Source organism: Sebastes fasciatus, chromosome 6 (genome assembly GCF_043250625.1).
Source record: "Sebastes fasciatus isolate fSebFas1 chromosome 6, fSebFas1.pri, whole genome shotgun sequence".
NCBI classification, from domain to species: Eukaryota; Metazoa; Chordata; class Actinopteri; order Perciformes; family Sebastidae; genus Sebastes; species Sebastes fasciatus.
Window position 1 is genome coordinate 21,879,856 of NC_133800.1, and position 14,618 is coordinate 21,894,473.

At 38.6% G+C, this 14,618-nt stretch overlaps 1 protein-coding gene across 3 annotated transcripts; it reads left to right on the forward strand.

Annotated features, from left to right (window-relative positions):
• The first annotated feature begins 1,950 nt into the window (after positions 1–1,950).
• On the forward strand, positions 1,951–13,469 carry piwil1 (piwi-like RNA-mediated gene silencing 1). 3 transcript variants are annotated; one of them, XM_074638389.1, is made up of 21 exons: positions 1,951–2,031; positions 2,885–2,963; positions 3,576–3,681; positions 4,137–4,265; positions 4,369–4,583; positions 4,979–5,100; positions 5,349–5,429; positions 5,963–6,160; positions 6,903–7,011; positions 7,336–7,462; positions 7,781–7,898; positions 8,353–8,467; positions 8,574–8,761; positions 9,675–9,747; positions 9,857–10,057; positions 11,164–11,267; positions 11,399–11,469; positions 11,579–11,732; positions 12,017–12,142; positions 12,229–12,376; positions 12,660–13,469. In XM_074638389.1, exons 2-21 carry the CDS (start codon positions 2,895–2,897, stop codon positions 12,774–12,776), a joined length of 2,571 nt encoding a protein of 856 aa, XP_074494490.1. In that variant the 5' UTR covers positions 1,951–2,031; positions 2,885–2,894; the 3' UTR covers positions 12,777–13,469. The 3 variants fall into 3 exon arrangements, with proteins under 3 accessions (XP_074494490.1, XP_074494492.1, XP_074494491.1); XM_074638391.1 differs by having other exon boundaries at positions 13,276–13,469; XM_074638390.1 differs by having other exon boundaries at positions 1,967–2,030; positions 2,870–2,963.
• Positions 13,470–14,618: the final 1,149 nt, after the last annotated feature.

Consider the following 14,618-nt stretch of genomic DNA (forward strand, 5'->3'; position numbering starts at 1 on the left):
AAACAGAACACAGCAAGGTGTTTGTGGTTTGAGCTGAATAAAATATATTATATCCATCACAAAATTGTCTTTATTATTCTTATTTTGGTTGAACGTGTTGTTACTCTCTCTCCCCTAACTAGTCTGTCCCTACCTGCCCAGTTCCTTTGTGGGTTTGTCTTCATTTCTGTTTGGACTTTTGTGTTCTGTGACCTCCCCTGCCGTTTCCTTCCTTTTGGACTGAGAACCTGTAAACCATCTCCAAAAAAAATCCCAGAATTGTTCCTGCTGACTCTTCATCTGTAATCTGCTGCCTGCATCCTCTCCAAACTAACAGATTGTGCAAGACATTATAGCACCATCAGCACTAAATGTTTTTGTCACTTTTCCTGCTTCCAGCTCAATCAGCTGACTTTACTCTTTCACTGGTTCCCAACCTTTTTTCTTAAAGGACCCCTTTTCGATCATTGAATAAACTGAAGACCCCTGACTAAGTGACATATTTCATGGATATTTCATATTATATTCAATAACAATAACCATACAGAGCAACTGCAACTGTACAATTCACCCAGATAGTGAATGCAATAACAGCAGGAAGTTTGAGTAAAATAAGCGATTTGGATGAATTTTGAGCAGATTATTTGAATATTGCATCAGAGATGAGTTTTCCTGTTATTTTTAGGAAGTTTTAATACAATTCTGTCTGTATTATTTAGCCTATTTCTTTGAATTTTTGACAATCATGCATACTAAATAGGCTTCTTTTTTTTTGACAAATTCATTGTTTGGCCATTGTTCTATTAGCTCTTTAATTGTTTTAACTGCGTATTATTCTAAGTTTCCCAGCAGACCACTTACACTTACACACCAGAAACTGACAATAACCTGATATTTTCAGGTGGAATTTCATTTCATTCTCACTGTGCAATATCATTTTCCACTTGTGCAATTTTGTTAATGGTCTGTTTATTGTCAATACTGTATATACTGCTCCTATTTTTATACTTCCTTCTATTTAAATGGTTCATATTTTGTTATACTTTGTTTAGCTCTTTTTTTTACTGTGTTAGCTGATGCATCTTGTTTTTTGCACTATCCCCTTTGCTGCTGTACACTGCAAATTTCCCCACTGCAGGACTAATAAAGGAATATCTTATCTTATCTTATCTTATTCTTTCTATTATTAAGGTTCACGCTGAGCTATGACTTCAAAGCTCAACTGGATATATAACTGGCTGATTAATGTCAGATTTAACTATTAACTCATTTCCATCTTCAGTCCCTGTAATGATGTCACAATGGGGACTAATTGGCATAAGACTCCCTCTCATATTTCTTCAACTTTCCTATCGTGCACATATGTCAAATACATTATTTATTTACTCTTTAAGCCTCTTAAGCCAATTAAGTCTCTCCTGATATGACTTTTTTAAATCCTTTTGACATTAATGTCCTCACTCTTAATTTTTTATGTTTTGCAGATTTAATCTTCCTGATAGGACTGAAAAATAATCTCAAATACAAACACATGATTTGTCTTCTAATGTGACCCTCCTGGAGCTATGACTTCAAAGCTCAGCTGGATATTTGTCAGTTTGTGGCTGAGTTTATAAAACATCAACAGTATGTGTATCAGAGCCTTGAGTTTCACCAGAGACTCAGTGAAGTAGGTGTTGGAGTCTGTATATATAAATACTGCGCGGGCTCTGCTGACATCTAGTGGTCACAGTTGAGATCGCACTCACGCATAACAGCACTAGGCTAAACGTATCACTGCGCTTAAAAAAGTAGTCCATGAGCTTTTCTGATTAATTATTTCAGTCAGCCTTCAGTAACGTCTTTATTAGATTCCTTCTGGACAGCTGCACTTGTAATATACAAAACAGGCTAAACTGAAGAAATGTTTGATGAAAGTGAAGAAAAAAAAATTCGTGGCGTATTAATCTTGTCAGTGAAGAGGCCTATAACTAATTAGCGCCTCATAGTGGACGCACCTGTTGGACACTGTCTCTAGTCTAGTAGAGAGCTACAGAAACTATTCCTCTAAAGTGAGTATGTTTAAAATTAAATTAATGCAATATACTTTGATATTGATATGACATTGTTGATATTGAATGCCAATTAAAGCTATAGCTAACGTCACCACGTGCCTGACTACATGGAGTATTTCTGTAACTTCATGTTGAATTCAACTCACTTGCCTGGCTAACTCTTAATTGAATATATCAGTGTTTGAATTATCTACAAAAGTAAAAAACTGTTTTATTTGGCGTCGTGGTAACCTTTTGTTTGTATGTTAATGTTAGCTAGCCTCCATGTGGCTGCAGCGGTTATCTTAAACTAGCATGCGCCATATTGTCTTCAAGACGAAACACGTGCCTGTTCAACTTCACACGTTTTTTGTTTTTTTAACTTAGTTTTTATTGTAGTTACTTATACAATCATCACATTCGTTACTACTGTATTTTCATTTTACAGCTGTCTCTTTGTTCTTACTCAAAATTCCACAACTTAAAACAAGGGGAGAGAGAAAACACAAAAAACAAAACAAGACTTCATCTTAAACTTTAATTTCAACTGAATTCAGAGAAAAAGGGAGGACACATACTTAAACAATCCGAAGAAACAAAATAAAATAAAGTAAAATAAATTAATTAATTTAAAGAAAAATAAATGTGTGGAAGTGTATGTAACTTAAAACGTTTTGTATGATTTTATAATTATCAAATTCTTTTGGTGGCACATTTGTGTTGGTAGAAAAAATAACTAGTAACAAGAGGATTTTTTGTAAGTTACCAGGTAAGATTGTCAAAGTCTTTCTCCTACACATTTCTGTAATTATTTGCTCTTAATTTTTGCATTAATTGTATTCTCTTTTTTAAAACAGCTGCATCATTTGACACTGTCCCAAAATGACTGGTCGGGCACGAGCCAGATCACGAGGCCGAGCACGTGGTCAAGAGACTGTGGCACCTGGAGCGGTAAGAGCAGTCTGTACCTGTAATCTCTCTGGGTCATTTTACAGGATTGTTAACGTTTGTATGACAACATTTAGGACCAGGGAATGGAATTAGCACCTGCCAAATAACAGGGTAAATGTTGGCTGTGGCAGGTAAGAATTTCAGGTCACCTGCCTCCATGGCAGATAGGTTTTCCTTATATTTAAAAATATCACTTAAAAAACAATTCCTAAATTAAAAATAGTCAGTGATGAAGGTTACATGATCCATATTTCTACTGTCTGTTACCGCTGACTCAGTGTTTACTAGGGCTGGAAGAAAATATGGAGTATTGCAATATTATGTTTAGTGATACTGTATCGATTCTCAAAAACCCTGTATTGATTTCTAATTAATAGTTTACAAGCAAAGATGAACTCAGTCAATACTTTATTTTATTTGGCGATTACCTCATTAATGTTATGCATTGGGTTTAAATCTGAATTATATGTAATGTGTAATCGGTGTGTGTTCAACTACTGTGTAAGACCGACCACCGCGGCAAGTCTAGTATGCATAATGAAATTTAACATATTCATCTTAGTTTGAACAGTTTCCATGATAAAATGTATGGACTTCCTTTCTTTCTTTAAGAGCCAGGCACGAGGAGAGCCTGCACCACCGGCTCCCCCACCTGCAGAGGGAGAGCTGGTCGGTAGAGGGAGACAGAAAGGTGCTCCAGGACCCTTTTCTGCAGAAGGTACAGTCAAACACAAAGTCGTGATATATTTCTTTCTTGTGCCAAATGATCTTTGCTATTCCTTGCTTATGAAAGTCTGCGTCGAAATGCAATTAGAAATGTGGATTGACAGAAAAGTCTTGTGCAAGTGAAAAGTGGTGCAATTATGAATGCACTGTTTTTCAGCCCATTGTCTACACTTTCCCCAGACCAAGAGCAAAGTTAACCATTGCAAGGACTGCAGTGCAGGAAAATTGGGTGTTTTAAACAAGGAGATTAAAAATACATTAGAAAATAGGTGTTCACTGAACTTGTGCTAGTCCATAAAACATTTCCTATGCACATCATACTACCGTACAGGACTATAAAGTGTGCAAACAAAGTCCTGCTCTCACACCGTGTATTACATTTTTAAGTTTGATTTATGCTTCGCAATGTACACAAACTGTTTGACGGTCTCAATTTGTTTTCATTAGCTGTTCTACAGATTTCAGCTGGATTTCAGCAGATGAAGCTGGCAGAACGAGGTGGACGCCGCCGCGATTTTAATGATACTGGGGTTAACACCCGGCAGGCTATGGAGCATGTCAAGGACTCAAAGTCTGGTCAGTCATCATTTGAAATTAACGCTCACTAACCCAGCAAATTTACATTTTATAATTGATGGAGAGGATTATATATATTTTTAAATTGTGTGCACTTTCTCAGGAACATCTGGTGCTCCCATTGCTTTGACGGCAAACTTCTTTCGCATCCTGTCCCGTCCTCGGTGGCTGCTGTATCAGTACCATGTGGACTACAACCCACCAATGGAGGCTCGTCGCCTGAGATCTGCCCTCCTCTTTCAGCACGAGGAAGTACTTGGCTCAGCGCGGAGCTTTGATGGAGCTCTGCTTTTCTTGCCTCACAGATTGCAAAACAAGGTAATCTGATACTTCAAAAAGAAGAGAAGGCTGTTTTTAACAATTGTTGAGCATAAAGAATTTAAGACAGAAAATAATATTCTGGCTAATCGTACTTTTGGAAATGGTTGTAATCATTTGAATCCACAAGTCCCCAGAATAGCTTGCACCCTGCTAGACCAGAGTTAACAATCAATTGAGATTGTCATCATTAAAGCCCCCATGAGCAAATGGCTAATAGCGTTTTAAACTTGGTCTAAGATCGTGTTATTTTGCTCAGCCTTTGCAAAAATATTATTTGGAATTTGACTGTTCTATGGTAACTTAATTTGGATGGAGGTTTTGATTGGTAAATTATAAAATGTTGTTCCCTCCAGACAAACGTTGGTTTCCTTCCTGTCTATCCTTGTGTTTAGGAGACTGTGCTCCACAGCGAGACGAGGATGGGAGAGAAGGTTCAGATAACTGTCACCTTGACAAATGAACTGCCGCCCACATCACCAGTGTGCATTCAGTTTTACAACATCATATTCAGAAGGTAAATCTTCCGGTTTTCAGGTCTTAAGTGATGCAGCAATAGGACTGAAAGATAATGCATCAGCCAAATGAAACATCCCCCCAATCATTGATTTTGCTTGTGATTAGTGTACTTGTGGATTTGGGTGTTGTATTTTCAAATAGAACATCTGATTACAAAAGCTTAGATGCCAATACAATTCACCACAGCATTTTGGATCTTTGGAAACTTCCAAACATCTCATTAATGGTGTCATTTCGTTTCTTCAGGATCTTGAGAATTCTCGACATGCAGCAGATTGGACGCAACTACTACAACCCCAAAGATCCACTCAACATCCCGCAGCACAGGTATATTCATTTGCCTCACATTGTTTTCTTTTGTACAGCTCTATCATGCACAAATAATGTATCAAGAATTATGGTGTATTTTTGAGATGTGATGCTCCATGAATATCGAAAAAGAGAGTTAATGGCAGGAATATATGTGAACACAAGTAAAGCATTTTAAATGACATGTAATTTTTCTCATTTTATTGCACCATTCTTTTAAATACACCCTCTGCATTAGAGTTATTCACAGGTGTGAGACCAAAAAAGTGAATCTACTGTGCCCATACTGGGGTATGGGCACAGTAGATTCACTTTTTTTCAACATGGCCTTGATAAAAGTTGTTCCTCATTATTTGTGTATAGTATATCTGAAGTTGAGACTCAATAATTACAGGCTGGCTAATCTGTTATATCTGCCGAGTGTGCATCTGTTAGAATGCACTCCCTATGATCCCCAAGACTTGATGTAAATGATAAATCCTGAGATGGTTGATCAATCTACTGCACTTTAATGCAATACAAACATTGTGTGTGGCTCCTGTCTGTCCTAGGCTGACCATCTGGCCAGGCTACTCCACCACCATTTTGCAGTACGAGACCTCCATTATGCTGTGCACTGACGTGAGCCACAAGGTGCTGCGGAGTGAGACGGTCCTTGACTTTATGGCCAACCTGAGGCAGAAGTGTGGAAATCAACGCTTCCCTGAGATCTGCGCTAAGGAGCTTGTTGGACTCATAGTCCTCACCAAGTAGGATCCACATTTCGCACACACACACACATTCTTGGATTAATATACAGAAGTCTTGCATCTTTATAATACTAGGCTTGGGAGTGACATTTATCGGCTAATATTTATCCTTTTATCGCTCACCTTAAACCCTAATGGTGACTATATCAAACATGCAATATCGTTGACGAAAAAAGACGAGACTAAATTGTAGTTTAAAAACATTACCAAAATCTCTTATTTTTGTCCCCTTCCACCTTGTCTTTCCCTTCTTGTCTCACACCTCAATCCTGATAATTGTGCTACTATAATGCATAAAGTTTGCGGTTCAGGTGGTTGAGTAGTGCATATTTTTACATGTTGGGTGGGCGGATTGTCTCTCATAACAGTCCGGTGGGTGCGACTGAACCGTGCATCATTAATGAGCGCAGTCAGTCAGGAGGACTCTAACTGCAAAGCTGCATTCTTAATCATTCAACCTGTGTTTTTCATCAGGTAATGATGAGATAAACATTTTATGTGAAATAAGTTTGACAGAAATGTTCAATATAATGTGAAAAAATTAAGAGGGAAAACATTATGACTAAAATCAAATGACTTTTCGGTGACTAAAACGTTTTGAGTTGTCGTCGACAAACTATGAAGGATAAAAATTATTAATGTGACAAACTAATAAGAATTTTAGTCTTAAGACTAAGACGAAATCTAAAATAGCTGCCAAAATGAACACTCTCCTCACTGTCTTTCTTTTTTTTTTTTTTAGGTACAACAACAAGACCTACAGGATTGATGATATTGCATGGGATCACACTCCCAACAACACGTTCACAAAGGGAGACACAGATATTTCCTTCAAGAACTACTACAAGACTGTAGGTGTCATGCACTCAACACTAGTATTCGTGCAACAATAATTATCAACTTTCCTGCCTCAACAGATGCACACTGACACACGCACACAAATATAATAAATGGTGCATTGAATTCGTCTTGGCATATACTCTGTTTGAAGGACTCAGAATTGGGATTGCGCAAAGAGAAGAAAACACGTAGACTCGGTATACAGGTGTTGAAATTGCTCCTCAAAGTTTAACACTTTTTAGGCTAAATCTAGTAAGTGATGCACCTAAATATCCATACTCATAGATGACTTCTATTCCAGTCTGCACTCAATTATTCATACTTTCTGTTCTAAGCAATACAACCTGGACATCACTGATGGGAACCAGGTGCTGCTGGTCAGCCATGTGAAGAAAATGGGTCCTTCTGGAGGTCCTACTCCTGGCCCGGCCATGCTCATCCCAGAGCTGTGCTACCTTACAGGTGACTATCTCCAGTGTGTGACTCTTCAGATTTAACATAACATATTATGCATGTAGTGCTTCACCTATAGAAATGGTATCACACTTATTTATATGGAAGTCATTTTACTGAAACTGGGGAACACTTCTTACACAAATTTGTTGTCAGAGTTTTGACAGGCATAATCTACTGATCACATGACTACAGTGTAAAATACTCTGAAGCCCTTTTGCGGTTATTTGTGACGGCAGTTAGTCTGTTTGGATGTCATCCATGGTAAACTTTAACCAGTCAGTGAAATTTGTCATAACTTAAACGTGAACTCATTGTGTTTGAAAGGCTTGACTGACAAGATGCGAGCCGACTTCAGGATCATGAAGGACTTGAGCGAGCACACCAGATTGAACCCAGAGCAGAGGGAGGGACGCCTCAACCGATTTGTCAGCAATATACAGAAGTAGGTGATAATGTTTTATCTGTGTACCTGTTGCCAAATGTTTCTTAGTCAGAAATGCTGCAAGCACCCATTTACATTTACTGAGATCTGGCCACACTAGACAGGCATTGTAGAAATTCATGACCAGCCTGCCGAATGGGTCTAATCAGCACGCGTTAGTGTAGATGTGATTTCAAGGCTTTGAATTAGTCTTTATTAGCGCCTACTTGGCAGTGGAGAAGCTGTAAACATCACAAGTGCAATTTGTGACTAAACTAAATCCCTGCCTGTTTTTAGATACTGTAATTTATTTAAATATTTATCTTCACTGTTTCCCCTAGAAGTTGTCCTCATCTCAGCAGCTTGTGTAATTGGTCTGTTCATATGCACAGAAGTTTAAAATTACAAGTTTTCCTGTCAACATCTTTGGGCATTACAATCCCAGGCATTGATTTAAATCAACATTATTTCATAGGAATGCTGACGCACAGGCGGAGTTGGATAAGTGGGGACTCAACTTTGATAAGGAACTCCTAAATCTGACTGGCAGAGTCCTCCCAGCGGAGAGGATTTTCCAGGGAACAAAATCGGTATAATATGCTTATGGTTACATAAATTTGTTCTTCTGAATTAATTAAATGGATTTATTTATATGATCTTAATTGAGAGATTAACATAATGATTTGTTTCACCTAGTATGATTACAACCCCTGGCTAGCTGACTGGGCCAAAGAGATGCGTGGGGTGCCTCTGATCAGCGCTCCTCCGCTGGATAGCTGGCTCTTGTTTTACACCCGTCGTAACAGCAACGAAGCCCAATCCCTCCTGCAGACCCTCAACCGAGTCTCACCTCCACTCGGCATCCGCATGCAGAGACCGGTCATGTGAGTTTTAACATAAGAACAATCGGGTTTCTGACTGGGGCCTCAAAGAGTGATATTATTTATGATTCTCAGACTGGTGCCTGAAATCATTTGAATTTTCAGCATCAGTAAAAGTAATTTGTGACAGTCGAGTGTAAAATACATTTAAATATACTCAGTTGCCAGTTTATTAGGTACACCTAGCTAAAACCAATGCAGTGTAATACATAGAGGTTCTAATGTTCAGTCATTGTTGAAACTTTTAGAGGGGTGTTTCTGTTATTTAGTCTACCCTCATTGATATAAATGGGGTGGACAAAATAATAGAAACACATTCTAACCTTCATGAGGGTAGGATTTATTACAAGGCTGTTGTATTAGACTACATTTGTTTTAGCTAGGCGTACATGTTAAACTGTCAACTGAGTGTATAACCTTGTAACACTTTTCTCAGGTACTTGAAATATGTTAATGTTGGGCCTGTCAATCGATTTAAATATTGAATCTCGATTAATCGCATGATTGTCCATAGTTAATAGCATATTTAATTTATCTGTTTAAAATGTACCTTAAAGGGAGATTTGTCAAATATATAATTCTTTTATCAATATGGGACTGGGTAAATATGCTTGCTTTATGCAAATATATGTATATATTTTATTTATTATTATTGTTGTGTTAATGCATTAAAGAAATTAGTGCTGTTAAAAGAATTTGCGTTAACGTGTTATCGCGTTGCCTTTGACAGCCCTAGTTAATGTCTGTCGGATGTTTAATTTACTAATGAAAGTTCCATATTTTTAAGGATTTGTTAACCTTAGTCAGTTTATTGTCACCTAACAGCAAATTGTGGTTGTGTTGATTTTTGGTCAAATTGCCCAGCTATGATTACAGTTATGTCATTCAATTATTGCACGCTGTTCTTTTTATTCAGGGTCGAGTTTGAGGATCATCAGGAGTCTCTCCTCAGAGCCCTGCAGCAAAATGTTGTACCCCAAACACAGATGGTTAGTGACTGAATATATAATGCATAAACTTCATAAGTTTGACTTTTGTTTATTTGCTTTTACATATCTTGTGAACCATTGACCAACCTTCTCTTTGATTCTGTATTAGGTGGTGGTGGTCCTCCCCAGCAACAGGAAGGACAAGTACGACACCGTCAAGAAGTACCTATGTGTGGACTGCCCCACTCCCAGCCAGTGTGTGGTTTCCCGTACCCTCAGCCGACCTCAGGCACTCATGACTGTGGCTACCAAGATTGCTTTGCAGATGGCTTGCAAGATGGGAGGAGAGCTCTGGAGTGTGGAAATCCCTGTAAGTCGCATGCTCACTAATGAATTTGTACATTGAAGGAATTAAAAGTTAAGGTGTGTTTTAGAGAAAACAAGATTAAGTAGTTCTCGAGTGGATTAAAGTGGAAGGGAATCAGTCAATGAAGTTAAGGTGGGTTTACATTACAAGCATGAAAAACACTGTTGTATTGTTTCTGGATGTAAAGTTGAGTTTTACAATGTTTAAACCAAGGACAAAACAGTCCGTTTCATAAACTGCCGCTGAAACAGAGATCAGTACTGCAGCGCTGGCTATAGTGTCACTGAAAGAGCCCACTGTCTCCCCATGTCCCGTCCTCTCCACTCTCTCCTCCTCGGCTGTCTCATTCAGACCGTTCAAAGACGTGGTCGCTAAGACAATAAACCCCAAAAGCACTACTTTATTCTAAAGCCTTTCTGAATTAGCCAACCAAAACTACCGTCACAAAGTAAGACTTGTCTCCAAAGCACACACCACCGTCACGCACACTGACCGACTCGGTGGGCTGCTGTCAGCGGCAGCTCCGAGCGGTGTGGACGGGGGTGCCCCAGTTGTTGCACCGTGGTGTCTGTCGGCTTGGGAGTATAACCAAGCAAGTGAGTGAGTTGGAGGAGAATGCAGGTAACCTTTGGTCATAAGTTTTACTTTTGTGACGAAGTTTTGGTATGCTAATGTTTAGCTGGTAGCTAGTTAACTAGCAGAAGCTACCGGTAAAGTCACATAAACAAACGCTATATCGTGGGCTTCAGAATAAAGTAGTGCTTTAGGCGTTTATTTTCCTAGCAACCCTGTCTTTGAACAGTCTGAATGAGACAGCAGAGGAGAGACAGGTGATCAGAAAGGGGAGAGGACGGGACATGGGGAGACAGTGGGCTCTTTCAGTGCCACTATAGCCTTTTGTCCTTGGTTTAAACATCGTGAATGTGGTCCGTAACTTCTTCTAATTAAATGTGTGTGTCGGAAGAAGGAGGTGAGACGATTTATTAGTTTCCGAGAGTTTTTGAGTCTTCACAGGTTAAGGTTGGGTTAAAAAACAAGACGTTTACAAGTGGGAAGTACTGAAGAATGTTGTTTGCAAGAGAGTTAACTTGTTCCACTTCTTTGTGCAGCTCAAACATCTGATGATTGTGGGCATTGACTGCTACCACGACACCATTGCTGGGAAAAGGTCCATTGGAGCTCTAGTGGCCAGCCTCAACCAGAGCATGAGCAGGTGAGTTTCTACAACGGTTTCTTTCCATAACGTACCTTGGTCTACGGTTGTGCATAACATCTGCACAGTCTTTGATTTAGTGCCATAGTACAACCATTAAGTTGTGTGACATTTCTAATTTCTTTATCAAGGTGGTACTCCAAGTGTGTGCTGCAGCACAAAGGCCAGGAAATCATGGACGGACTGAAGATGGCCTTAAGTGGCAAGTTGCTTTCCATAATTCTACAAATGTGTATTTTATTTTAATATACACGTTAATTCTCTATCAACAATCTCGGCATAACTGTCATAGCTTTGCGTTTGTTTTTCAGGTGCGCTGAAAGACTATCTGAAGTTCAACAACTGCCTGCCTTCTCGCATCATTGTGTACCGAGATGGAGTGGGAGACGGCCAGCTGCACAGCGTGGTCAACTATGAGGTTCAACAGATCATGGACTCCATCAAGTCCATGGGACACGACTACATGTGAGTTTTTCATGTGCAAAGTTTTCACATTTTAAAAGCTCTCTTAAATTGCTGCTGCACATGGAAGCTGTTTGTCAAAATCTCCACGTAGTCACCCGTATTGAACACGTCCATGTCCTTTGATTTGTGAATGACATTGACAACAGCAGCTTCTGAAACACAAGTAATGCCAATAACTTTGTCATATTAGTTGTTGAGTGGGAGAGTTCAATCACCAAAAGAACTTAACAAAGCTCAACTAAATTGTCAGTTTTTGATTTAGCCTCTCAATCTGCTCGTCATAGGCCCAAGCTGAGTGTGGTGGTGGTGAAGAAGCGCATCAGCAGCAGGTTTTTTGCCCGCATCAAAGGCAAGGTGTCCAACCCTCCACCAGGCACAGTTGTTGACACAGAGGTCACCCGTCCAGAGTGGTATGTTTGTTTTTGTTTTTTTGCTGTTCCTGCATTTTTTTTTTTAGTAGTAGTAGTAGTTAACTGTTGCAACCTTTGTTTGCCAGGTTTGACTTCTGCATCGTGAGCCAGGCTGTCGCCAGTGGAAGCGTCTCCCCAACCCACTACAACATTGTGTACGACACCAGTGGACTGAAGCCCGATCACATGCAGCGGCTTACCTACAAGATGTGCCACCTGTACTACAACTGGCAGGTAGGCTGGCTTTGAAATCAGTGTGTTAATGAGCTTGTTTCATTCTGCATGGCTGTACTCATAGTTTCTCCAATGGTCCGGGGAAACTTTGAGTACAACTTAATAACTGCAATCACACTGCAACGGTCTTTCAGTACAGGAGTAGGCATGTTTTATAGCTGGGTACAACGTGTAAATAAATTTCTGATATTTAAGAATAGAACTGAACAGAGCCAACATCATTAGGCCAATAAAGCTTTTAGAATTGAAGTGCTCTAGTTTATTTTCTCCATTTGCGCTTTAGGGGATCATCCGAGTGCCCGCTCCCTGCCAGTACGCCCACAAGCTGGCTTTTCTTGTGGGTCAAAGCATCCACAGGGAGCCCAGTGTGAAACTGGACGACCTCCTCTTCTACCTATGAGGATAAAAAAGACAAGCAAATTGTTCAGCTCTGACTCTTAAGTTACCTTGTGAAGACCTCTATATGTAAACTTTAGTTACAAAAGTTCTTTTCAGTTTAAAGTAATATAAGTAAGTTCAGTTTTGCCAAAGCTAAGTGTTTGTGTTTGTAGTGTGAGATAGCCCTGTGTATCAAGTTACGCAGTTGAGAGGTTCGTGTTACATTTTGAAGTCTAATGTCTAAAGACATGATTCTGTGGCCGAAAGCTAGCACACATGCTAAAATGATGATTAATGCACACCGTCTACTGTTTGAAATGCACTGAAGTAGATGAATGTTCAGAGCAAAATGTCACAAGTAACTTGATCTGTGAGAGTTAATCCAAACCGGTCCTGAAATGAGAAACATTTCAAAGATTTCATGTCAGTATTGTATTCACTTAGAACTTAATTACCAATGTAAGTTGATGTTGGCTTTTTGAGTACAGAAAAATATATAAGCAAAGCTTTTTTTTCCATAGGGGAACCTAAAAAAATTGTTTCTACAAGTGAGTCCTTGTGGTGATTTGTAGCGATGCCTGCTTTCCACAGTGGGGATTAAATGTATGCTAAAATGTCACATTTTTGTTTGTAATGTTCATATGGGTCAACATCGAGGGACTGTTATTGCTGTTACGAATGGTTGTAATAAATAAAATTTGTTTGTGGTATGTCATTTTGTTTTAAGTTAAATCACACATGCAAACATTACAAAATCAATTGACAATTATTATATTTATATAATAAAGTAGAATAAATTGTCTATCTTGGTTTGAGCAGTTTACGAGAATGTAAATGTTTGTATTAGTCGCACGGAACTGACATTGGATCGTGTTCCATGACGAACTCAAAAGTCGCTGCACGCCATCAGTAAGGGCAGCTGGTTAAGTCATGGATGTATAAAGAGAACGGGTCAAGTCCAGGTTAAGTCGGCATCGATGCAGGCTCGCTGTTGGAGGGTTTTATAACCCACTTCCACTCCCAGCTGATTGGTTTGGGATGGCACACTTTGTCTAAGTTTAATTTTCAAAGGCAGGCATATTTTTTGACATGTCATAGTTTCTAAGCCCTTATTGAACATGATTATGTAACAGACTAAAAACACGCTCTATCAAACAGTTCAATTGTCTGTTTATGCTAAAGGTAGTAAAGCTACTTAAAAAGCTAATTTAAAATAATTAAAATTGACCAGCCCATTTGCTACAACATAAGAAAAATGTATGGTCGTTTGTGGTTAATATAAAGTTACTTTTAATGCTATTCCATTATGCAGAAATAAATTAAGTTTTGTTTTTTGCTTTTTTCACTGTCTAAAAATTGTCATTTAATGTTAAAAGGTAGTGGTGCTACGATAATAAATTAGCACTTATGAAATAAAAATATGAACATTCAAAGTTAATGTCATATATTTCATATTGTTCAGTTATATATTTGATGAAAAAATATATATATAAAAAATACTGATGCTGTTAATACTGCTAATTTCATGGTAACAAATTGACACATGTTGGTACTAACATATTGCAAGCATAATAATAGTACATGGTTTGTATTTTACTTTTACCATGAAGTGACATCAACTGTTACGCATAAGCCTTTATTAAAAAAACTGTAGGGCTGTTCTTTTTTTTTAAGATTGCTGTTCTTATTGCCCCCAAAAAATAAATGCAAAAAAAAATTTCTTAGGGAGGTCAATAATTATGAGTGTGTTCTCTTGTGTGGTCCATCATACCTTTCTAATAGACAAACATTTTACATAAATGGTTGCATAACCAATATGTTACACAGCCTTTTTAAATTGACATTACTTTTGAAATGTATTGGC